General features: G+C 56.7%; 1 protein-coding gene across 1 annotated transcript; it reads left to right on the top strand.

Annotated features, from left to right (window-relative positions):
- Window positions 1-15,921: 15,921 nt before the first annotated feature.
- LOC141725598 (Fc receptor-like protein 3) lies at window positions 15,922-19,484 on the top strand. The gene is made up of 7 exons (XM_074529546.1): window positions 15,922-16,016; window positions 16,671-16,691; window positions 16,780-17,010; window positions 17,233-17,487; window positions 17,588-17,866; window positions 18,429-18,698; window positions 18,788-19,484. The coding sequence occupies exons 1-7, from the start codon at window positions 15,968-15,970 to the stop codon at window positions 19,177-19,179; spliced, it is 1,497 nt and encodes a 498-aa protein (XP_074385647.1). The 5' UTR covers window positions 15,922-15,967; the 3' UTR covers window positions 19,180-19,484.
- Window positions 19,485-22,814: the final 3,330 nt, after the last annotated feature.

Raw genomic sequence — 22,814 nt, forward strand, 5'->3', positions numbered from 1 at the left:
CCCTCTCCCCAAGGAACTGAAAGAGCCCCAGCACTACTGCAAAAATGACAACAATCTGCTCAAAAACCTGACCTGGACCCTCCGTCTTGAACAAATCCTGCAGCCCTTTGGAATTTCCCAGAAAGAATGTTTGGGTTCTGAAAGTGCACAGCAGAAGAGAGGGGAAAGTGTGGAAATATTGAGCAGGAGCTGCACACAAGGCGCTGGGGAACAGGGGTGTCACAGCAGGAGCCGGGAGTGCCCAGGCAGGGGAATTCAGGGCAGGCTGGAGTGGATTTACCAGGGAATCAGACCCTGAGGCACACACGGGCATTTCTACTGATTCCTCTGCACTGTCCCAAGCATAGACAGAGCTTTTCCCCTTCCTACAAGGGAAGTCAATCAAGTCTCAGGGTAGGAGTGGGGAGCAAAATGGGGGGAGTTCTTATAGATCACCCAAGCAAAGGCTTCCTTCAGGGCTGGGTTGCTACCCAGCAGGCAGGGAACAATCCCATGGAGCTGTTGGACACTCAGGGAGATTCCCCACTCTGTGTTATCCACAAGCAAACGCTGCTGTGGTATGTACAAATGGCTCCTAAAGAGAATTGAAAACTCTCATTTCATTGTGATTTGTTTGCGTGTTTTTGTGATTGACTTATTGGGAAAGCAATGGATTCTATAAAGCAGACCATTTATACCTTGCCAGTTGTATTTTCACTGAGATTTCACATATTGGGAAAATAATGGTTTGGGAAAGATTTTTGGTGTTATTCTATGGCTTTGGTCTGAACCAACTGGTCTTCAAGTGTTGCCTGGGATTGCTGAGGCAGGAAATGGGGGGACCTGACCCGGGGGTGTGTGGGGCAGGGACACAGAGACTCCCAGGACTGCCATGGGGTGCTTCAGGTCTAGCGCTTTGCTGGGCTCTGAGTCACCCCAAAATCTGAGGCACCCTGGAAAGGAGCTGTGACTCCCGTGTCCACGTAGCCACTGCTCATCCCTGAAACCCCCATTCCCATGAGAACCCAACCATGGTGTCACAGAAAAAAAATGAGGCCTTTGTCAGGGTCGAGCCATTTGTCGGTGAGGGGAGACTCAGACACTCAATATGAGTGATAAGCAAATTCCCCCTTTATTGAAGAGAGCATCAGACACTTATACAGCGAGTAATAAGCTTATGAATATTCTGTAAGCTAAGCAATCTATTGGTTAAACTATACCATCAACCTCATTCCTTAAGGGTTACATCCCTCTTTTCTCATGCCTCTTTCACTGTTTGTTATCATACTACAGCTAAGCCCAAGGTCATGCTATCAACACAGGTGCAGGACTTGGAATTAGCCACGGTTTTGTACTTTTCCAGTCCTTAGCAGCTAAATTCCCAACACCATGGGACCCCCATTGCCTTGGTCGCTCCTCCTTGGGGACCCCCATCCCAGGACTGCCATTGCCCGCCATCACCATTGCCTTGATCCCATCCCATGGGCTGCTTCTTCCACCAGAACCCCTATTCCCGAGGGTCCCCTTTTTCCCCCTGCACCCCCAACCCTGACACCCACATGCTATGACCCCAAACCCCTGGGAACCATGTTCCCACAGCATCCCCATCCCTGAATCCTTCCAGGCATGGAGACCCCAATTCCCCTTGACCCCCATTCTCCTGGATACCCATCCTTGGTTCCCCACATCCCCTGGGACCCCCACTCCTGGCAACACCATCCCCACCATGTCCCCATATTATGCAGCCTTTTCCCCAGGCTGTGCCCAGTTTGTAGCCACCCTGACCTGTTGCCTTCTGATACAAGGCAGGCAGCCTGGTTTCAGGAAACAGCACAGCGACCCCCTTCCCCAGGGTCGCTTGGGCCTAAGAAACACCCTAACACCAACATGGTGGACAGTCAAAGGCCTTTATTCTCTCTTCTCGTGGGGTTTTATAGTCTAAGGGGCTTCTACGTCAGGCGAGGGTCTGTCTTTACCATCTATGGTTAGTAGGGAATGGAAAGTTACTGGGCAAATGGAAAGTTACTGGCATCTGGTTTAAGGGGCTGCATTCCTATGTTAATTTTCTTATATAAGGGAACAGGGGCCCTGTCTTCCCGTAACATCACGAGATCTTCCAAACGCCAGGCCCTATCTGCTAAATCTCCCCCCCCTTTTTCACAAATGAATGAGGTAGTCATAAACTGAAATGAGGTATAAGGTTGTAGTTCGATAAGGAAAAGGGGGTTTGGTAAATCTGAGTAAGTTTTCACCAGTCAAGTTTAGGACTTGTGGCTGGCAGTGTTCCCTGGTTGGATTCGTCAGCCTATGAACAGGATGTTGGCCCATTCCAGGCGGGCCTGAACAAATGAGACCAGCTTGTTCAGCAGACAAGGTCCGAAGGTAACCGCTAGAAGCAGCAATGCCAATGGACCTATTAGGGTAGAAATCAGAGTGGTTAGCCATGGTGATTGATTGAACCAGGATTCGAACCAGCCCTGTTGAGCTTCCCTGTCCTTCTGCCTCTGAGCCAGTCTGTTTCGGAGTTCTGCCATGGAGTCTCTCACAACTCCTGTGTGGTCTGCATAGAAGCAGCACTCCTCTCTCAAGGCGGCACACAGGCCTCCTTGCTGCATGAACAGGAGGTCCAGACCTCACCTGTTCTGCAAGACCACTTCTGAGAGAGAGGAGACTGACTTCTCCAGGAAGGAGATGGATTTCTCGATCCTTTGCAGGTCCTCATCGATGGTCATTTGCAGCTGGGACAGTCCTTGGTGCTGTGTCGCTAGGGCTGAGACACCCGTTGCCGTTCCTGCCGCTCCTAAACCGAGCAACATCGCGATAGTTACACCTGTTATTATTTCTCTTTTGTGGAGCCGGCTGGGTTCCTCCAAAAGGTGGTACACTTCTTCGTCTGAGTGGTACAGGACCCTAGGAACAATCAGAACTTGGACACAAAAGTCGTTAGAGTCATCGAATTTGGCAAGGGACACACAGGGACTCACTCCAGATCGCTGGCAAACCCACATCCCAGGTGCAGATGGGACTACCCACTTATTGTTTTTCCTGTTAGGCTTGACAACTTTGGTGCAGACGGTGTCTCTCCACTTATCTAGGGCTGCATTGCCAAAGCATCTGCCCTGGCCTGTGACTTGACTCAGTGTGATTCCTTTGCGAGGGGTTTTTCATCTGCACTGGTGAGGGGCATCAGCTGTGGAGTAACTGAAGGGAGTGTTTAAAGCGATTCCTTCATAAAAGGGAGGTTTGACATCGTAGCAAAGCCAGCAGGATTCGGTTAGATTAGGGTTGGATTCATTCAGGGATACAAAGGTAGCTTCTAATATACGAAGGATTGGGTCTGAGTCCGACCTGGCGGCGCGGTCTGTCTGAAAGGCTTCCGCATGGTCGGTTGGGACTTTGCTAACTCTAGTGGGTAGGGTTTTAGGGTAGGTTGCGTTTTTCCCTTTCGGCACACTTTTAATCACTTTGTTTGGTCCGACCGCTCGGGGCGCCGACAGTTGGAGCCTGATAATTCGCACATTTACTCTCTCTTTTGACCCTTGAAGGACTACTGTCCACGTTCGGCCTATGGCCCAACTGGGGTGATGTGGCTGCAAGACTGTCATGTTATAGCTAGTGCATTTTCGAATTTTTGGGATTTTACGGCGATTGCAATAAAAGTTTCCCTGGAGGAAAATGGGTGTTTTGCAGCCGCTGGGTGCCCAGGCGAGTTGTAAGAATTTGTCGGGCTCTTGTGGATCCCACCCAGGCCCCGACGGTCTGGCATCTGTAACAATGGTTTCGCAGCCCCAGTGCCCACACTATCCCCACCCTGGGTGATTACAGTAGCTTTTTCCTGGGTTTGAAGCTGGGCACCAGTAGGATAGGTACATGTGTGTGGCGTGTGGGGAATTGGGGTCTACCTTTGGTGGTCCTGGAAACAGATCGGTGATGCGGAGCATGAAGGATGGGGCGTTTGGTGTGGTGATTTCCCTGAGCACCTTGTCACTACTAAGGTGACCCACCTGAAAGGCCGGTGGGGGTAGTGATCTGGGCTGGCTTGTCCTCTGGCAACAAGCCCCAACAGCAAAATCACACAGAAACACCGTTGATGCTTGGGTCTCACCCGTGCGGGTCTCTCGGGTGCTGTCTGGCGGCTTGGTGGTCTGTCACTTTCCTCTGGGATGGGCATGTATGCGTCACGAGGACACCCCATGAGCATGTCCTGTAAACAGAAACTCACAATTCTCGTCAGTCTCATCCTGCTTGTTATGAAGGTCGGGCTTAATTGACTTAAGTGGACACCACCTGACTTTGCCGTCCTTTTTGACAGCTGCATACCCTCTCCCCGTGAGCATCAGCCTCCAGCCCCGTTCCCATTCACCCAGCTCGTTTCTAATTACCACCTGTGGGCCCTCCTCTAGCGTTCGGTTGGCCCAGTGTTTTTGGATAGGACTGTTTGTTTCGTCTTCCCTAGGGAACTGATTCAGTGCTAGCAAAGCAGTTGCCAGCATGCGCGCTTGATCTCCTGGGGGAATGGCATTGGCAAAGCCCTCTGCTTTCGCCAGTACTTCTAGTTTGGTTTTCAGGGTCTGGTTTGCTCTCTCTACTATGGCCTGTCCGGTACTGTTATACGGGATTCCTTGCACTAATGTGATGCCCCATTTTGAGGCGAATTCCTGTACTGGTTTGGAGGTGAAATTGGACCCGTTATCCATTTTGATCTGCTTGGGGATACCAAGCCAAGCCATGGCTGTCAGCCAGTGCTGAACTGTGGCCTTGGAGTTTGTTTTGGGGTGCTGTGTGGCTATGATCGTTCCGCTATAAGTGTCCACTGTCACTGCAAGCCATGCTCGGGGCTTCAGCAGTTCACACCAGGTGAAGTCCAATTGCCAGATCTCTGAAGGCTTGAGACCTCTCGGGTTGACCCCACATGTCCTTAGGGGTGACTTCTGGCAATGAGGACAGGTGGCTACCACATGTTTTGCGTCTGCGGTCGGGATCCCGCATCTCTTCGCCAGTGCTTTGGCTCCAAGGTGGAGCGACTCGTGCAGCTGACGAGCTTCCTGCAACGTCCATACGCCTTTTGCTGCGGCGTCCGCTTTGTCGTTGCCGATCTGGAAGTAGCATTTGACTGGGTCGTGGCTGTTAACGTGAATGACTGACACGGTGCCCTGTCGCGAGGAGAGTGCTTCTTCCAGCATTAGGGCTGCTGCTGATGTAGACACTCCTGGTCCTGCCATGGCTAGGCAAAGCCTTGCCACGAATATAGAGTCCGTTACTATGTTAAGGTGTTCCTCTTGAAAGAGTCCACACGCCAAGACCACTGCTGTCACCTCCAGCTGTTGCACTGACAGTGTGGGGTCACATGCTTTGACGCAATGCCATTGCTCTCCTGCCTGCCACACTGCTGCTGCGGTTGAAGTCATGGAGGAAGCGTCTGTGAAGACCGTTGGTGCGCGCGGGCGTACTCGGCCCTAAGTCCGACTAGCTAGTGAGGGGCGAAGGCCAACGCCCCAGCGCATCAGAAGGCAGCTCCCCTCGGCGTCTTGGCCTCGGGCTGGGCTGGGAGATAGCTTGGAGCGGCGCGCTGCGAGACGAATAAGGAGGTGACCACTTGCTGGAGGTAAACTGTCAGTTTATTACTGAAGCACCAACGAGGATGGGCACCACCAGCAAATGGCCCCGAACAGGGGGCGAGACAGGGTTTTAAGGGAAAAAGGGGGGAAAAGGTAGGGAAACCCAGCTAACCAATAGTAATACATATTTGGAGGTGCTAAACATAATTGACATACCTAAATAACCAACTAATATAAAGCAAATGAGGGGCCCCGGGGCGGCAGCCAACCATAACCCCCAGAGAGAAGAAGGTTCTCGAAACCTGGGAGGAGAAGGGGGTGATTGACTGGGCCCAGGGAGGAGACAACTTTCACTTATAAGGGAAACTAGGGGAGGAGCAATTACATATCAGCAACTATGAATAGCGAGGTTACTATAGCAACTTAGCTGACAGGGTGGCAGTGGCGGGAAATAGTGGGGAAGGGAGGAACCATTTACAGAAAACAGGGGGATACAATACAGAAAATGGGGGAGCAAACTAAAAACTTAAGAACACACTACAGCACGTTGGTCCTGGCTGCGGTCGGTCCATGACCTTTGGCGGTATCTCCATGTTGACTGTGGTCAGCAGCTTAGTCCAGGGTGGTTTGGAGGAGTAGGAGATTTCTCCTCCGAAGCTGGTGAGAGCAAGGGCTAGGTACTCCGATATTGTGGCTGACTCCGTAGTCGGTTGCTTGCGAAACGGAAGGTGGATGCTTGTCGGCTCAGTCCCTAGGTGTTTCAAAGCGAGTTTCCTGCCTTTCATGATGAGGTTAGCGATGCATTCGATTCCCAGGGAGAAAGCATGAGCAGGTCTTCCGAGAACTACCCATTGAATCGGTCGGGCCTTTTCAGAAGGTCCTTGAGTCAGTGCTCCCACTCCCCCCCTCTGGGTAAAGTGAACATATAAGTCCAGTGGCATGGCTGGGTTCCACCTGGCAAGTGTGCCCGTGGACATCTGGCTTTCGATGAAGTCAAGGGAGCTCGTTGCTTGCGGCGTCAGCTCCTTGGGTTCCCAGGGGTGCTTTCCTTTCAGGAGGTCATACAAGGGGTCCATGACCTCAGGAGGGATCAGGACGATGTTGCGAAGCCACTGCAGTGATCCCACCAGGCGTTGCACATCGTGTAGTGTTTTGACATCTCGACTGACTTTCGCCTTGGGGGGTGCCACGTAGAAGCTTGTGATCCCCACTCCCAGGAAGGTCACGCAGGGTCTTCTCTTGATCTTTGCGCTTGCGATCTCGAAACCGTTGGCCTAAAGGGTTTCCGTGATTGTGGATACCAGGTGATCTACTTCGCTTGCCGATGGTGCTGCGACTAGGGTGCGGGGAAAAATCCTGCAGTCTGGTCTCGTGTCTGCCCAGAACTGAAACCCTGTGGTGTGTGGATCCTGACTGCCGTAAAGGCGGCATGTCTCCCACATTTTTAGGGGTTCCTTCCCTATTCTCACAGCCAAGGCTATCCAGCGGTCCCGCTCTGGGGCGTCTCCCGCTGGTCCTGTGGCAATGGCGTGGCCTGTGGCGATGGGGGGTGCGAGGGTGTTACCGGCGGTGCTGCCCCGCTCTGCCACCGCACCATAGGCGGGGATGCAAAATTGACTGCTCCCTGTGAAGGCACAGGGCACGAGGGTCTCCTGCCCCCTTGGGGGTTTCTGTGGCTGGGCCGCTGCATCGGGGCGTCTTCCCACAGCTCCTACAGATCCCTCTCGGGCGTGCCCGGAGCGAGGATGCCGCCAGGGAAAGCTGTGCCGGCTGGGGACAGCTCGCTGAGTTGCTGCCCTTCCCCAGAAGCCTGGGCTGACACGGTCGTCCCGCCACCCCTGTTCAAATACAATCCGCCCCGCCCCATCAAAAAGCATGCGGCTTATTTGCGTAATATCAAAAGTGAGCAGATCATTATTGTTAGAAAGGTCCTCCACGAGAGTGGGCACCACAGCTGAATTGGCTCCTCTTTCTGAAATCGCTTTGCCTTCCCCTGGGTTAACTGGGGTATATGCCCCCTGTTGGTCTCCCTGCACTCTGGTGACACTCACCAGGAAAGCGTTCATGGAGGCTGCCAGTGTTTGGCCTCTACACGTTGCTTTTACTTTTCCCCAATCGGTGAGCCCGTGTTGCAACCGTTTCCCGATGTTGTTTAAAGCTTTATTCGGTTTCGCTCGAAACCGTATTAATTCTGCTCTCTCGGTTTCCGAGTCCCAGCCGGGCTCGGTCAGCTCTCCCGAGCTGTCTGAGCAGCTGTTACTTGACTCTGAGGCGGAAGCTGAATGCCGGCACATTTCCGGCACTCCGTGCTGTTTTGTGCGGCTCCGACCCCGCTCCTCCCTTTGGGGGTGGTGCCGTTCCCTCCCCCTGGGCTCCCCCCGCCTCCTGCTGGGGGAGGTCCTTGCCTATAAGGACCTAATTTGAATAGAGCGCTCGGCTTGGTCCCACGCTCCACCGCGGGGACCGCCCCTTCTCCCCCCTCGCCCGCACATGCGTTGTCAAGCAGACTGGCTGCATTTCCGCCCCCCGCCTCTTCCCTTCCGCCCTTGCCATGCGGTTCGGCGCCATTTTCAAACGCAAACGGCGGGGTCAAGTTTTCACCGATCCCGGCTGGGTCCGACAATCTGGCCGCGCTCCGCGCCCCATCTGCCTGTCCCCGGCAGAAGAACCGCCCGCGCCGCTCTGCCTCCCGCGCTGGGCTGGCGACGGGCGGGGAAGGGATACATAGAGAAACTGCTGACTTTTCGGAAGGTTCCGTGGAGGGGTTGGGACCCTGCGGGCTCCGCGAGAGGGTCGGAGGGTCCCATGGGGGCTCCGGGGGGTCTCCTGGGGGCTCCGGGGGGTCCCCTGGGGTCTCCAGGGGGTCTGGGCTTGGGCTCGGGAAGGGGTGGAACGCGCCTGGCCGCGGCATATTCCCGCATTCAATCCGATCGCTCTCAGACGCTGTGTGCGTCGCGGCCACCGCCCCCCGCTTTACTGCAACAAATAAACGTATATGCGCAACTTTCCACGTCTCCTGTTCTTCTAATGTCTTGCGTGGGGCCTCTTCTCCTTTCCCCCACGCTTTGAGGCTTTTACCACTGCCTGAGGACTTAGTATCCTCTGCTAAGGCGGCAGTGCGCTTCTCCCACACTTCCGAATATAATATATTTACCGGACGTTCGATCGTCCCCAGCTCTAGGAGCCTTGCAATAGCAAGATTAGAATTCCTGAGCACGCATTTAATTCCCCATTGCTCATGAGCCTGACTTACGACCCTCGCTGTGGATCCCATGGTCCGTGCTGGTCCGGGGGCGTCCCCCCCGCTGTAGTCGGGCCTGCCACTACAGCCGCTGCTTCCCATCCAGGCGAATCCCCGTTCCCCAGCGCTGATCGGCTTCCCGGGTTTTCAGCACCAGATGTTGCCTTCTGATACAAGGCAGGCGGCCTGGTTTCAGGAAACAGCACGGCGACCCCCTTCCCCAGGGTCGCTCGGGCCTAAGAAACACCCTAACACCAACATGGTGGACAGTCAAAGGCCTTTATTCTCTCTTCTCGTGGGGTTTTATAGTCTAAGGGGCTTCTACATCAGGCGAGGGTCTGTCTTTACCATCTATGGTTAGTGAGGGATGGAAAGTTACTGGGCAAATGGAAAGTTACTGGCATCTGGTTTAAGGGGCTGCATTCCTATGTTAATTTTCTTATCTAAGGGAACAGGGGCCCTGTCTTCCCGTAACATCACGAGATCTTCCGAAAGCCAGGCCCTATCTGCTACACACCTCCATCACCCACAGCCTCCCCACCCTTCCCAGCACGCCCTACACCCAATTTTCCTCTCCCCTGTCTCTCCCCAACCCATTCCCTGCTCAGGTGCTTCCCTGGATTGCTGAGCCAGGAACTGGGGGTGACGGCCCCTGCCACAGAAGTGAAGAAAATAAGGAAATAAGAGAAATAAAGAGAGGAAAAATTCAAGGGCAGGGGAGGGCACAGAGGCAGAGCTATCCAGGACCCCTCATTTGATGCCTGCACAGGAAAAGAGCACCCCAGGTTGGCTTTGCTAGCCTGTGGGTCACCCCAAAATCTGAGGCACCCTGGAAAGGAGCTGTGACCCCTGTGCCCACCCAGCCATTGCCCATCCCTGAAACCCCCATTCACCTGGGAACCCAACCATGGGACCCCCATTGCCTTGATTTCTATCCTCCCTGGGGACCTCCATCCAAGGACTGCCATTGCCCAGCACCATCATTGCCTTGATCCCATCCCATGGGCTTCTTCCCTCAGAACCCCTATTCCTGAGGGCCCACTTTTTCCCCATGCACCCCCAACCCTGGCACCCACATGCCATGACCCCAAATCTCTGGGGACCATGTTCCCACAGCACCCCCATCCCTGAATCCCTCCAGGCATGGAGACCCCAATTACCCTGAACACCCATTCTCCTGGAACCCAATCCTTGGTTCCCCAAATCCCCTGGGCCTGCCCAGCCTTGGGAAGAGCATCCCTTGCCATGTCCCCAGATTATGCAGCCTTGTCCCCAGCCTGTGCCCAGCTCATTGGCACCCTGCCCCCACCAAGGGCCACCTACACTTGGGGACGGTGGGGACGTGACCTCGCTTCCTTCCCCTTTATCGGAAGAGCCACCAGCCAGGGGAGCAGTGGCCACAGCAGCGAGTGACAGCCAGTGCACATGGCTGGGGACACCGGGATCACCGGGAAGGTGGCGCTGCTCCTGTGGGGTGAGTGCCTCGGGCACAGGCCTGACACCCTGGGGATGGGGAGGGGAGGAGGCACAGAGGGCTGCAGGGTCCCCTGAGTTCCCCAATGCCAGCAGTGCCAGTCCATGATACCCACAGTGGACCTGGGTAGGACTGGGGATGCAGGGTGGCTTTGGAGACAGGAACAGGGGTCAGGAATTTGGGGATGGGGATGTGGGGACAGGAATGTGGAGACTGGCACATTTGGGCTCAGGGAGCTCTGGGCATAGGGACAAGGGAACCGGGATGCAGGGACAAGAACTGTGAGGATGCGGCCATGGGGGTGGGATCATGGAGATTGGATCATGAGCTGGTGGGGTTGCCCTTGGTCAGCATGGGCTGTGTCCGTGGTGTCCTCATGGCTGGGATGTCCACAATGTCCCCATGTTCTGCCTCAGCCCAGGGGGGCCTCAGTGTCCCTCTTCCCAAAGTGTCTGTGCCACAGGGATTTGGTGCATGGGTGGCTGTGACACAGACATGTCCCCCTGCCACTCCAAATCTTTTGGGGAATGACCCAACACATTTTCACACAAGAACTGCTGTCCCCATGGGGACCGTTTGGGGACAGCCACCACACCCTGTGCCCCGATGCTACTGTCCCTGCAATGCCACCCCTACTGAGCCCTGTCCCTCCTCCCTTCCAGCCCAGACCCTCAGCCTCGCTGGTGAGTCCTCGGGGGATGCCATGGCCCCACCCGTCTTTCCCCACCCCATGATGGTTTTAGATGGTGAGGGAGGATCTTAAATGATTAGGGTGGCCCATGACATGTCTTGGTGGGCTCCATTCCATAGGTGGCATCACAGTCCTCGTGTGGCAAGAGCCTGTGCCCTGCCCATAGGGACATCCCAGTGCCACCAGATGTTCCCAAGGTCATAGAGACCCACCTCAGACCTGTCTCAAGCCCCTTGGTGAGATGGGATCCTCCTGTCTCTCAGATTTGCTGGTGCTGCAGGTGCCAGCACAGGAACTGCTGGAGGGGGGCACGGTGACGCTGCACTCTCGGTGCAGCAATTGGAACCACACGGTCACCAGAGTGCGATTTTTCCAGGATGAGAAGGATCTGAGGGAGTCTCTCAGAGGAACTGAGCTCTCCCTGTTTCCGCTGCAGCTGCACCACAGCAGCCACTAGAGCTGTGGCGGCTTGGTGGGGTCCTGGCAGTCACGGTCAGCACTAGTGACAGTGCCTGGTGAGCACCCCCACGGCTGGAACTCCAATCTCCTGACACCCCCAAAACCCCTTCCCAGCAGACTCAGAGTCACAGTCCTCACCTCCCCTCTCCTGCCCTGAGCTCTTCTCGGTGCCAGTGCTGGAGGGTCCCCCCAAGCTCACCAATGGGTCCCCCCTGACTCTCAGCGGTCTCAGCACCCCCAGCCCCCTGCGACCCTGAGCCCCTCTCCTGCACGTGTTCTACTGGGACAGGCAGGTGGTGGGGGGCCTGCAGGGAAGGCTGTGCGGAAGAGCAGTGCCCGGCTCAGCATCATGGTGTGCAGTGAGTGTGGGGATGGGCACAGGAGGCCCCCAAAACCTCTCTGGGTCCCCTTTCTGGGCACCTCCACTGCCCCCAGACACCTTTCTTGTGTCCCTCCACCTATGCCCTGTGTTCCTTCACCCCTCGGTGGTGAGACCCCATCCCCAACATCCCCCATCACACCCATTCCCCCTGTCCCTATCCCCCCACACTGGCCACCAGCCCCTCCCTGTCCCCTCAGCCCTGTCTGTGTCCCCACAGTGCCCGTGGCCAATGCCACCATCACGCCCGGTCCCCTGGAACACCAGGTGCTTGCAGGGGACAACGTGACCCTGCGCTGCTCAGTGCAGGTGGGCTCAAACCCTGTCACCTTCACCTCGCTGCACAATGGGCAGCAGGTGGCCTGAGTTCCCCTACTGGAGCTTGGATCCATCGATGTGGGACATTCGGGCACCTACCAGAGCGGGGCCATCAATGAGGCAGACAGGAACCACGTGTTCAGGGCGACCAGCCCAGTGCTGGCACTGGAGGTGATATCAAAGGGACATGGTGACACAGGTGAGATCACATGGAGTCACCAGGGAGTGCAGGACTCCTGGGATGATGGATGATCCTGATGTGTCTCTCTCTGTTTCTTGCAGTGGCTGCCGTGGTTGGTGGGGCCCTTTTGTTCCTGTCATTGTGGCCTGGCATCGGTGGCACCATGTGGGTGGGTGACAATGGAGGGACAGGGGTCTCAGGGAGATGAAGATGCCTAGGGAATTGGGGCGCGATAGGAAAGCACTAAGTGTCGCAGAAATTTCACCTTGTCTGGGGGTTCTGTAGGGTTGGGGGAGGTGCTGGAGGGCCCAGCAGGGATATTGGGGTTTTTTCAGGGGCCCTGGGGAGTGTTTGGGGAGGATCTCTGTCCTGATGGGATTTGGGCTGTTGAGGCTGAGTTGGTTGGAGGCATTGGGGAAACTAATAGATTCTGGGGGGCTTCAGGGATGCTTTCAGGGCCCATGGGGGTTCAAGAATCCTGAGAGGGGTCAGGGCCCTGGCACCCCACAGTCATCCCTCCCCTCTTTCCTCTGCAGCTCCCAGGAAGAAACAGGAAAGGTGAGTGAGGTCTCAAACCACACTCTCCTGTTTTACCCCAACCCCCAAGACCTCCTATTCCCTCCCCCACATCCCCTTTATTCTCTTATGGCCCCCCAGATCCCCCAGTCCCCCCAGAGGAGGGGGAGGTGCTGTACACCCACGTCGTGGTCACCAAGAGGGCAGGGGGTGAGTACAGGGGGACACACGCAGAGGGACACATCACCTACGAGTGTCACCCCCCCCAGATCCCACAGCCTGTGTCTCTCGCAGCGTCCCCTTATGCCACCACCCTTCAGGATACCCAGGTGACCTACGCGGAGCTACGGGGACCCCAGGGGCAATTGCAGGAACCCGGTGACATCTACGGGAATGTGCTGTGACACTGGAGGGAACTGGGGGGCACTGGGGGTCCCCACCCATGGGCACCCACTTGTGTGTGTGCTGCCACTAAAAACTGCCCCTCTCCCTCCCTGTGGAGGCACAAAGACCCCAAAGGGCTGAGAGAAGAACAATTTCCTGCAACAGCAACAAGAGAGAATAAAACCACCAGAAACATCATTCAGAGTCCAAATGGTCACACAAGGAACGATTCCCAGGGAAAGCCCCCAGAACATGACAAAACCCACATATTTCCCCCCAGCATGTTTCTTCCACCAGAGGAAGGTGGCAAAGCCCTGGATCGTCCTTGCTCTGATGGCCAAAGCAGCCTTCAGGAGGCTCTGGATTCTCTTGTCCCCTGGTGGGTGGGTCAGGCCTTGCTTTTGCTGAGACAGGGCCCTGTCAGTGAATCAGTCTGTCAGCCATGGCACACTGGGGAGACTCACATTCCACCAAAGCCAGCTTCCGAGTGATCAGGTGAACAGAAATGCCACCTGGGCAGAGGAGCCTGGATGCCCCAACTGGCTTAAAAGGCAGAGCATGAGGTGGCCAAGTCCCTGACTCTGTTTCCTCTTGGGGTCTCTGTCCCATCTGCACCGGTACCCAGGAGTTGGAAACTCATTTAAATGAGAAATATCTGTCAAGGAAATGGGAACATTCCTGGAATGGAAAGAAGATCCATGTCTAAAACTTTTTGTAATCTCCAAAATGATGGGGCTTCCAGGCCAAAGTGTAGGAAAAGGAATAACAGCTGTTTACAAGGAAAGTTATAAATCAGGAAGGAACAAACAACACAAACCCAGAACTTTCCCTCCCGCTCAGCCCTGTTGGTTTTTGTGGCAGTTATATCCGCGGCCAGCAAGGGGCGCTGCAGGGAGCACTCCCGGCAAGCAGGGGGCGCCCCGGGCCAGCTCCATCCCCTCAGGGGCCATGGCGGCCTCGGAAGGGAGGGAGGAGGGGAAATCGCTCCTTTTGCAAACTCATGGGCACCAATCGGTCCTGGCACCACCACCGGCAGCGGGCAGAAGCCGCCAAGGCAGCAGGTTGGATCCCAGTGCCCACTGGCAGCGTAGCAGGGTCCCAGGGCCAGGCACAGGCCCTGCACAACACCCGTGACCGCTCTCCATGATCCTGAATGGAAAGATGGCAGCGCCTGATCCCAGGCAGGTCTTGGGTCCACAAGAGCCCCTCTGGTGGCTTTACACCACAATTCCTGCAAACCCTCAGCCTTTCCCTCAGGTGAGGAGGGCAAGGATGGAGCAGCTTTGGGGACACCTGGAATCCACACAGGGTCACTCCCCACAGCCCACCACGGCCACAGGTAGAGCCACTGACCGATACTTCCACACTCTTCTCTCCATTTTTGTGGACAAAGTCACAATCCAAGCATTCTTTCCATGAGGTTCCTCAAGGCTGCAGATTTTGTTCAAGAAGGAGATTCCCAGGAAGGTTGTTGGCATATTGTTGTGTGATTTGCAGTAATTTTGAGGTTTTCTCAGTCCATTTCCAAGAGGAACAAATGATCAATTGCTGCATTTCCAGGCTGGTTCACCCACAGCTGCCCCTGCAGGGGGGTTTCCAGTCAGCCCTGCTCTGAAAACCATCAAAGGCCCTTGCAGAGCCACTGCTTGAGCTCTCTTTGGGTTTTGTGCTTCTTGCAGAGCTGAGCAAACCACAGGCAGCCCTTCTGCACCCCCCGGAATTCTCACCTCTGCAGCAGCTCTAAAGCTGCCAGAATCAAAGCCAAGTGGGCAGGGGGGACCTTCAGGTCCTGGCTGCCACCTGGGGCTGGCCAGACCAGGGCTGGGCAATGGCCATCCCTGTGCAGTGGGGCTGGACCATGGCTGGGCCCCACCCTTGGATGGCCACTGGCTTCAAGGAGCAGGAGTCTGGGGCCTCCTTCCTGCTCAGGGTTCCATTCCCCAGCTGCTCTTGCTGGCTCAGATCCAGCAGGGGACAAGCAAGAATGGAGAAGTCCAAGGACCATCAAAGCATGAACTGGGGGGTTGTGAATTTGAGGGGCAAAATGATGGAGGTTGAATAAAGAAATGGAAAAATCACTGGAGGCTGGAGGGCACAAACCCAGAGCAGCTTGGAATCTCTCTGGGGTGACACCCTGGACACTAGCACCATGTGGGGATGGTGCTGGCTCTGGGTCACCCCAAAATCTGAAGCGCCCAGTGAAGGAGATGCAACCCATGGGCTCACCCAGCCACTGCCCATCCCTGGCACCCCCATTCTCCTGGGAACGGAAACATGGGACCTCCATTCCTTATGTCCCACTCTTTCTGCAGCCCCCATCCCAACACTGACATTCGCTAGGATCTCCATGGCCCAGCACCCCATTCCCAAGGAACCCCTTCCTGTTCATTCAATCCCTTGAAATCTTCCTAGGATCCACCATTTTCCCATCCCATGAACTCAAATCCTTGGAGCCCACATTCCCCTGGGACTCCCATCACTGAGTCCCCCCAAGTATGGAGACGCTCATTCCAATGGCACCCCCATTGCCGGATATTCCCCCTCCTCAGGACCCCATTTACCAGTGAACCCATTCCTGCCTCCCTAAATCCACCAAATTCCAAACTCCTGGGAACCCCATGACCCATTTTTTCCCACGCACCCATGTCCCCAGCCTGTCCCCACCCTGCCCCCACCAAGGGCCACCTACGCATGAGGTCGAGACCTGACCTCGCTTCCTTCCCCTTCATCCGAAGAGCCGCCAGCCAGGGGAGTGGTGGCCACAGCAGCAAATGACAGCCAGTGCACATGGCTGGGGACAGCGGGATGGCCAGGAAGGTGGTGCTGCTCCTGTGGGGTGAGTGCCCTGGGCATGAACCTGACAGCCTGGGGATGGGGAGGGGAGGGGAGAGGGCACAGGGGGGCTGCGGGGTCCCCTGAGGTCCCCAGTTCCAGCAGAGCCAGTCCATGTTACCCACAGTGGACCTGGGTAAGACTGGGGATGTAGGATGGCTTTGGGGACAGGAAGAGGGGCAGGAATTTGGGGGTGGGGATGTGGGGAAAGGAATGTGAGGACTACTGGCACCTTTGGGCTCAGGTAGCTCTGGGGATAGGGACAAGGGAACTGGGATTCAGGGACAAGATCGGTGAGGATGTGGCCATGAGGATGGGATCATCAGCAGGTGGGGGTGACCTGGGCCAGCATGGGCTGTGTTCGTGATGTCCTCGTGCCCGGGGTGTTCTCAGTGTCCCCATGTTCTGCCGCAGCCTGGAGTGGCCTCGGCGTCCCTGTTCCCAAGGTGTCTGTGCCACAGGGATGTGGTAGACGTGTGGCTGTGACACAGACATATCCCCCTGCCTGTCCAGACTTTTGGGGACCACCCACACACTTTCCCACAAGAGCATATGTACCCATGGGGACAGTTCAGGGACAGCCACCACACCCTGTACCCCATGTGCCTCTGTCCCCATGGTGACACCCCCACTGAGCCCTGTCCCTTCTCCCTTCCAGCCCAGACCCTCAGCATCACTGGTGAGTCCTCGGGGGATGCCATGTCCCCACCCCGCTGTGCCCAGCCCCACACTGGCCCTGGCAGGCTGGTGTCCCCTGTCACCCACAGGTGCCCAGACCACCCAGCTCCTGGTGGAGCCCCCCTGGAGGCCGGCGGCGCTGTGGGACCGGGTGACACTGACCTGCCAGGGCTCGGGGACTGCCGGTGCCACCACCTGGTACAAGGACGGGCAGCGTTGGTGGCAGGAGGGACCTGACCGCCTCAGTGTCACTGAGGGTGGCACCTACACATGTGACAGACCCGGCACTGGGCGCAGCCCCCCCTTGACAGTCTCAAATGGTGAGGAGAGACCTTTAATGATCATGGGGGCCCCAGAGCGGTAAGGGTGGGTTCCATTCCGTGGATGGCCTCACACCCCTCGTGTGACAAGAGTCTGTGCCCTGCACACAGGGACATCCCAGTGCACACCAGAGCACCCCAGACCACCCACATGTCCCCTGTGCGATGGGCACCCACCTCAGACCAGTCTCGTCAGTGAGATGTGACCTTCCTGTCCCACAGACCCACTGGTGCTGCAGGTGCCAGCGCGGGCACTGCTGGAGGGGGACACCTTGACACTGCGCTGCCGGTGCCGGCAGGACAACCATCTCACCAGAGTGCAATTTTACCGGGAGGAGAAGGATCTCGGGAGGTCCCTCAAGGGGACTGAGCTGTCCCTTTCACCTCTGCAGCTGCACCACAGTGGCCACTACAGATGTGAGGGCTTGGTGGGGTCCTGGCAGTCACGGTCAGCACCAGTGACAGTGACAGTGCATGGTGAGCACCCACACGGCTGGAACTCCAATATCTTGACAACCCCAAAGCCCATTCCCAGTGCACTCAGACTCATAGTCCTCACCTCTCCTCTCCTTCCCAGAGCTCTTCTCGGTGCCAATGCTGGAGGGTCCCCAGGAGCTCACTGAGGGGTCCACCCTGAATCTCAGCTGCCTCAGCACCCCCAGCCCCCTGCGGCCCCAAGCCCCACTCCTGCACATGTTCTACCGGGACGGGCAGGTGGTGGGGGGCCCGCAGGGGTCCCCGCAGCTGCTGGTGCCCGCTGTGAAGGTCTCCCACTCGGGGAATTATGGCTGTGATGTGCACTCCCAGTGGGGGTCCGTGCAGAAGAGCAGCAACCGGCTCCTTGTCACGGTGTGCAGTGAGTGTGGGGATGGGCACGGGGAGCCCCCACAGATCTCTTGGGTCCCCCACACTGCCTGGCATCTCTCAGCCCTCCCTGACGCCTGCTCTGGGGCACCCAACCTTTTCCAGATCCCTCCCTGCCCCCCCCATCCTTTCTCGGGTCTCTCCCCGGGACCCCTAGTCCGTACATGGGTACCCTCATCCTTCCCTGGTGCATTTTCTGTGTCCTGCCATTGGTGCCGCGGGCCTCTCCTAAGGTACCCCCATTCCTAGCTTGTGTCCCCCTCCATCCTTCGTTGGGTCCTCTCCCCTATCCCTGGGTTCCTCAACCCCGCTCTGATGTCTCTGCACATTGCCCAACTCTCACCATCCCCTGCCATGGTCCCCGTACCCTTCCTGGTGTTGCCCACCTCCCTCTCCAGGTTTTCCCTCCCTGACCCCCTTATCATTTCTCAGAGTTCCTTTCTAAGCCCCCTCCCCCAATCTCTGCACCCCCTCTCCCTCATTGGAATTCCCCTGCTCCTCCTTGACACCCCCCCGGGTCCCTCACTTTCCCCTGGTGTCCCACTCTCCCGCAGGGGTCCCGCCCTCAGGGGTGTCCCTGTCAGTGCAGCCCCCCGGGGGACAGGTTGCACTTGGGGACAGCCTGGTGCTGAGCTGTAAGGTGGCCATAGGGACAGGTCCCCTGTCCTTCTCCTGGCACCGGGAGGGCTCACGGGCACTGCCAGGAACCGGCCCCCGCCTGGAGCTGCGCCATGTTGGGGACAATGACAGCGGCCAGTACCGGTGCTGGGTCAGTGACGGGAACAGCGTGGCCGAGAGTGACCCCCTGAATGTCACCGTCCTGGGTGAGCGAGACCCTCGGGCTGGGGATGACCCCACCCACAGCACCCCCATTCCACCTCGCCAGGTGCCAGCCCTGTCTGTGTCCTTGCAGTGCCCGTGGCCAATGCCACCATCACCCCTGGTCCCCTGTCACACCAGGTGCATGCAGGTGACAACATGACCCTGCGCTGCTCAGTGCAGGTGGGCTCAGCCCCTGTCACCTTCACCTGGCTGCACAACGGGCAGGAGGTGGCCCAGGGTCCCCTTCTGGAGCTCAGGGACATCGATGTGGGACATTCGGGCACCTACCAGTGCGTGGCCACCAACCAGCTGGGACAGGATGGGAACCGCGTGTTCCGGGCACTCAGCCCTGAGCTGGCCTTGGAGGTGACACCTGGCTCACCCTCGGTCACAGGTGGGGTCACACAGGGTTGCTGGGGTGTTGAGACTCCTGCAGTTCAGGATGACCCCAATGTGTCCCTCTGTCCCCAGGAGTGGCTGTGAATGTTGGCAGGACCCTCCTGTTCCTGCTCCTGCTCCTGGCTGTCGTTGGGGGCTGTCACTGGTGGCACGGCTAGGGTGGGTGACAATGGAGTAGGACAAGGTCCTACAGGAACTGGGGGGAAGCCCCACACACTGGGGGGGCTGTTGGGGCATCACCCAAAACCCCTGAGCTGGAAGAAGCTGAGCCCCCAGTGACCTTTGCTTGGGGTGCTCACAGGTTTGGGGGCATTTTGGAGGGTCCTGGGCTGTCCCAGGAAGGGCCTTGAGGAATATTGGGGTGTCACTCGGATCTCCTGGGGGCTTTTAGGGAGCTATTGGAGAGTTGTGCAGGGATGTTGAGTGCTCTTCAGCGATCCTGAAGCAGTTTGGGGTCTTCCCTGCATTCCATTTTTGGGGTTCCTTGAGGCTTGAGGGGTGCTCAGGGGTTCAGGGTTCCTAGGGAGGGGGTTGGAGTACCTGAGTGGCTGAAGTGTTCTGGGGCTCCTCAGGGGTGCTTTGGGTGCAGGGGCCTGGCAGTCCAGTAGAAATCAGGGTCTGGTGGGGGCTCAGGGCTCCAGTGGGCATTTAAAGGTCCCAGGTGGGGTTGGGGCCCAGGACACCCCACGATCACCCCATCCTCTTTTTCTTGCAGCTCTCAGGAAATCCCAGGACAGGTCAGTGGGGAGCTCCAGCCATGACTCTTCCTGACCCCCTCCCCAGACACCCCTCAGACCCCCCCTTATCCCCACAGGGCCCCCCAGAACCCCTTTATCCCCTGGAGGTGGGGGAGGGGCTGGACATGAGGGGGCAGGGTGTGAATATGGAGGATGGGTGGGGACAAGGACATGTCACCCCTGGATGTCACCCCAAGCCAGGTGTCTCTTACTGTCCCCCCTCAAGGACCCCCAGGTGACCCACACAGAGCTGCCAGGACCACATGGGCGACTGCAGGACACCAGTGACATCCATGGAACCTGCTGTGACAATGGGGGACGCTAAGAGTCCCCATCCCATGGCTCCCGTGGTGGCCTATCCTGCCTGGGTGATGATCACGAATCAGGGGGGCTGCACAGGGCACCCAGTGCTCCCCTTTCTCCCTCCCAGTGCTCCCGGTACACCCACGGCTCGCCAGGCTCCTCCCAGTGCCAGGGGACACAGGGTCCATTTCCTTCTTATTTAGTCCAAAATGCAGCTTTTTGGTTAAACTGGCAGAGATGGTGTTTGTTCAGCTTTGTCAAGCTTTAGGAATGGGATTCCCTAGTTCTGGCTGCCACTAAAACCAGGGGCTGCTGCCCCTCTCCCTCCCCATGGAGGCACAAAGATCCCAAAGGGCTGAGAGAAGAACAATTTCCTGAAACAGCAACCAGAGAACAAAATCAACAGCCACAAGGTTCAGAGTCCAAAGGATCACACAAGGAACGATTTCCAGGGAAAGCCACCAATAAGGAACAAACTTTAGACACTGTACCCAGCACATTTCCTCCATCAGAGGAACCTGGCAAGGCCCTGCTCCTTCCTTGCTCTGATGGCCAAAGTGGCCTGCAGGAGGCTCTGGATTCTCTTTTCCATCATCTCAAACCCCTCCTCTGCACTGTTCCCCACGCGAGGATGGCACAAAGGCCCTGTGGGGGTTCCGGAGCCTCGCCCTTTTCCAGGGCAGTCGGGATCAGGCCATGGCACAGGGTGGGTAGTCCTGACTCCCTGCTGGGCTAATTTGCCCCCAAGCAGGCAGCACGGGCTGGATAGCTCAATCCTTCCTGGGGACAGAGCGTCTGAGTACCCAGGCCACTCGTAGCCATTGGGTACCTTAGCAAGCTTATTGGATATCAGCTCTTTAGTGATTATCAGCTCTCTTCTGATTCCCGCTCTTTGCTTGCTGAGGAACCTTGCAGGCTAGTCAGGAAGCAGACGCTGTGAGAGAGGGGAAAAAAAATGTCCTGGGGTTCCACAGTGATGGTTTTATTGAGGGGTCTGTGTAGGGTTCCAGCGACGCCTCTTCTAACCAGAATGAGCTAAAACAACCCCTTTTTATAGGGTATAAGTGGATCCAAACTTGTCCTATAGTAGGGGTTAGGGGAAAGTGACCTATGGGGTTACAGAGATAAGCTGGGGTCTGAAAGGTGGAAGACAGGAGCTTCTTTTGCTATTTCATCATGACTTAGCAAAATTCCAGTCATTAAGCCTCAGCCCTCCATGGGGCCCTAGCCAGCTTGAAGCCTGCTACAGTGGGAAGTCAGAGACAGGAAAAGTTTAATGTCTAGAGACATTTTGGAACAGCTGTGTGTGACAGGGGTGGGTCAGGCCTTGCTTTTGGAGCAACAGGGCCCCATCTGTCCATCATTGTGTCAGCCATGGCACACTGGGGACAGTGTGACACTCTGCAAAACCAGCTCCTGGGTGGCCAGGTGACCAGAAGTGCCACCTGGGGAGAGGAACCTTGCTGGCCAAACTGGCTTAAAAGACAGAGCATGAGGTGGCCAAGTTCCTGACCCTGTCTTCTTTTGGGGTGTTTCTCCCTTCCACACTGGAACCCAGGAGTTGGCATCTCATTTAAATGAGAAATATCTTCCAAGGAGTATGGGAATGTTCCTGGAATGGAAAGAAGACCCATGTCTAAAATTATTTTTAATTTCCAAGATTATGGGATTTCAGGCAGAAGTATAGTAAAAGGAATAAGAGGAGGTTATGAGGAAAATTATAAACCAGAACACAACAAACAACACAAACCCAGAACTTCCTCTCCTGCTCAGCACTGTAGGTTTATGTGGCAGTTCTAACTGCGGCCAGCAAGGGGCGCTGCAGGGAGCACTCCGGGCCAGCAGGGGGCGCCCCGGTCCAGGTCCATCCCCTCAGGGGCCATGGCGGCCTCAGAAGGGAGGGAGGAGGGGAAATCGCTCCTTTTGCAAACTCACGGGCACCAATCTCTCCCAGCACCACCACCGGCACCGGGCAGAAGCTGCCAAGGCAGGAGGTTGGATCCCAGTGCCCACTGGCAGCGTAGCAGTGTCCCGGGGCCAGGCACATGCCCTGCGCAACACCCACGACCGCTCTCCAGAATCCTGAATGGAAGGAAGGCAGTGCCTGATCCCAGGCAGGTCTTGGGTCCACAGCAGCCCCTCTGGTGTCTTTACACCACAATTCCTGCCAACCCTCAGCCTTTCACTCAGGTGAGGAGGGCAGGGATGGAGCAGCTTTGGGGAAACCTGGAATCGACACAGGGTCACTTACCACAGCCCTACCTCAGCTGTGGGGCAGAGCCACAGCTCGATATTTCCACACTTTTCCCTCCTGTCTGGCAGCCACAGCCAAAAGCCAAACACTCTTCCCAGGCCATTCTAAAGGGCTGCAGGTTTGAGACAGGAAGGAGGAGGGAACCGGTCAGGTTGTTGAGCAGATTGTGTTGGGATATGCAAGGTTTTGGGGCTATCTCAGACCCTTGCTGCAAGGGACAAAATGATCAATTACTGCATTTCAGGACTGATTCTCACACACCTGCCCCTGCAGGAGGCAATTTCCAGCCAGCCCTGCTCTGAAAACCATCAGAGGCCCCTCTCAGAGCCACTGCTTGGGCTCCCTTTGGGTTTTGTGCTTCTTGCAAGGCTGAGCAAACCACAGGCAGGCCTTTTTCCCACACAGAATTCTCACCTCTGCAGCAG

This window comes from Zonotrichia albicollis, chromosome 30, assembly GCF_047830755.1.
Source record: "Zonotrichia albicollis isolate bZonAlb1 chromosome 30, bZonAlb1.hap1, whole genome shotgun sequence".
In the NCBI taxonomy this organism is placed as follows: domain Eukaryota; kingdom Metazoa; phylum Chordata; class Aves; order Passeriformes; family Passerellidae; genus Zonotrichia; species Zonotrichia albicollis.

Excerpts from the sequence above, each read along its gene's own strand:
- LOC141725598 (XM_074529546.1), top strand. The coding sequence starts at position 15,968 with ATGGCTGGGGACAGCGGGATGGCCAGGAAGGTGGTGCTGCTCCTGTGG. Across the intron at positions 17,011-17,232 it reads CCCCTTGACAGTCTCAAATG|ACCCACTGGTGCTGCAGGTG; the intron begins GTGAGGAGAGAC and ends CCTGTCCCACAG. Across the intron at positions 17,867-18,428 it reads GCTCCTTGTCACGGTGTGCA|GGGTCCCGCCCTCAGGGGTG; the intron begins GTGAGTGTGGGG and ends ACTCTCCCGCAG.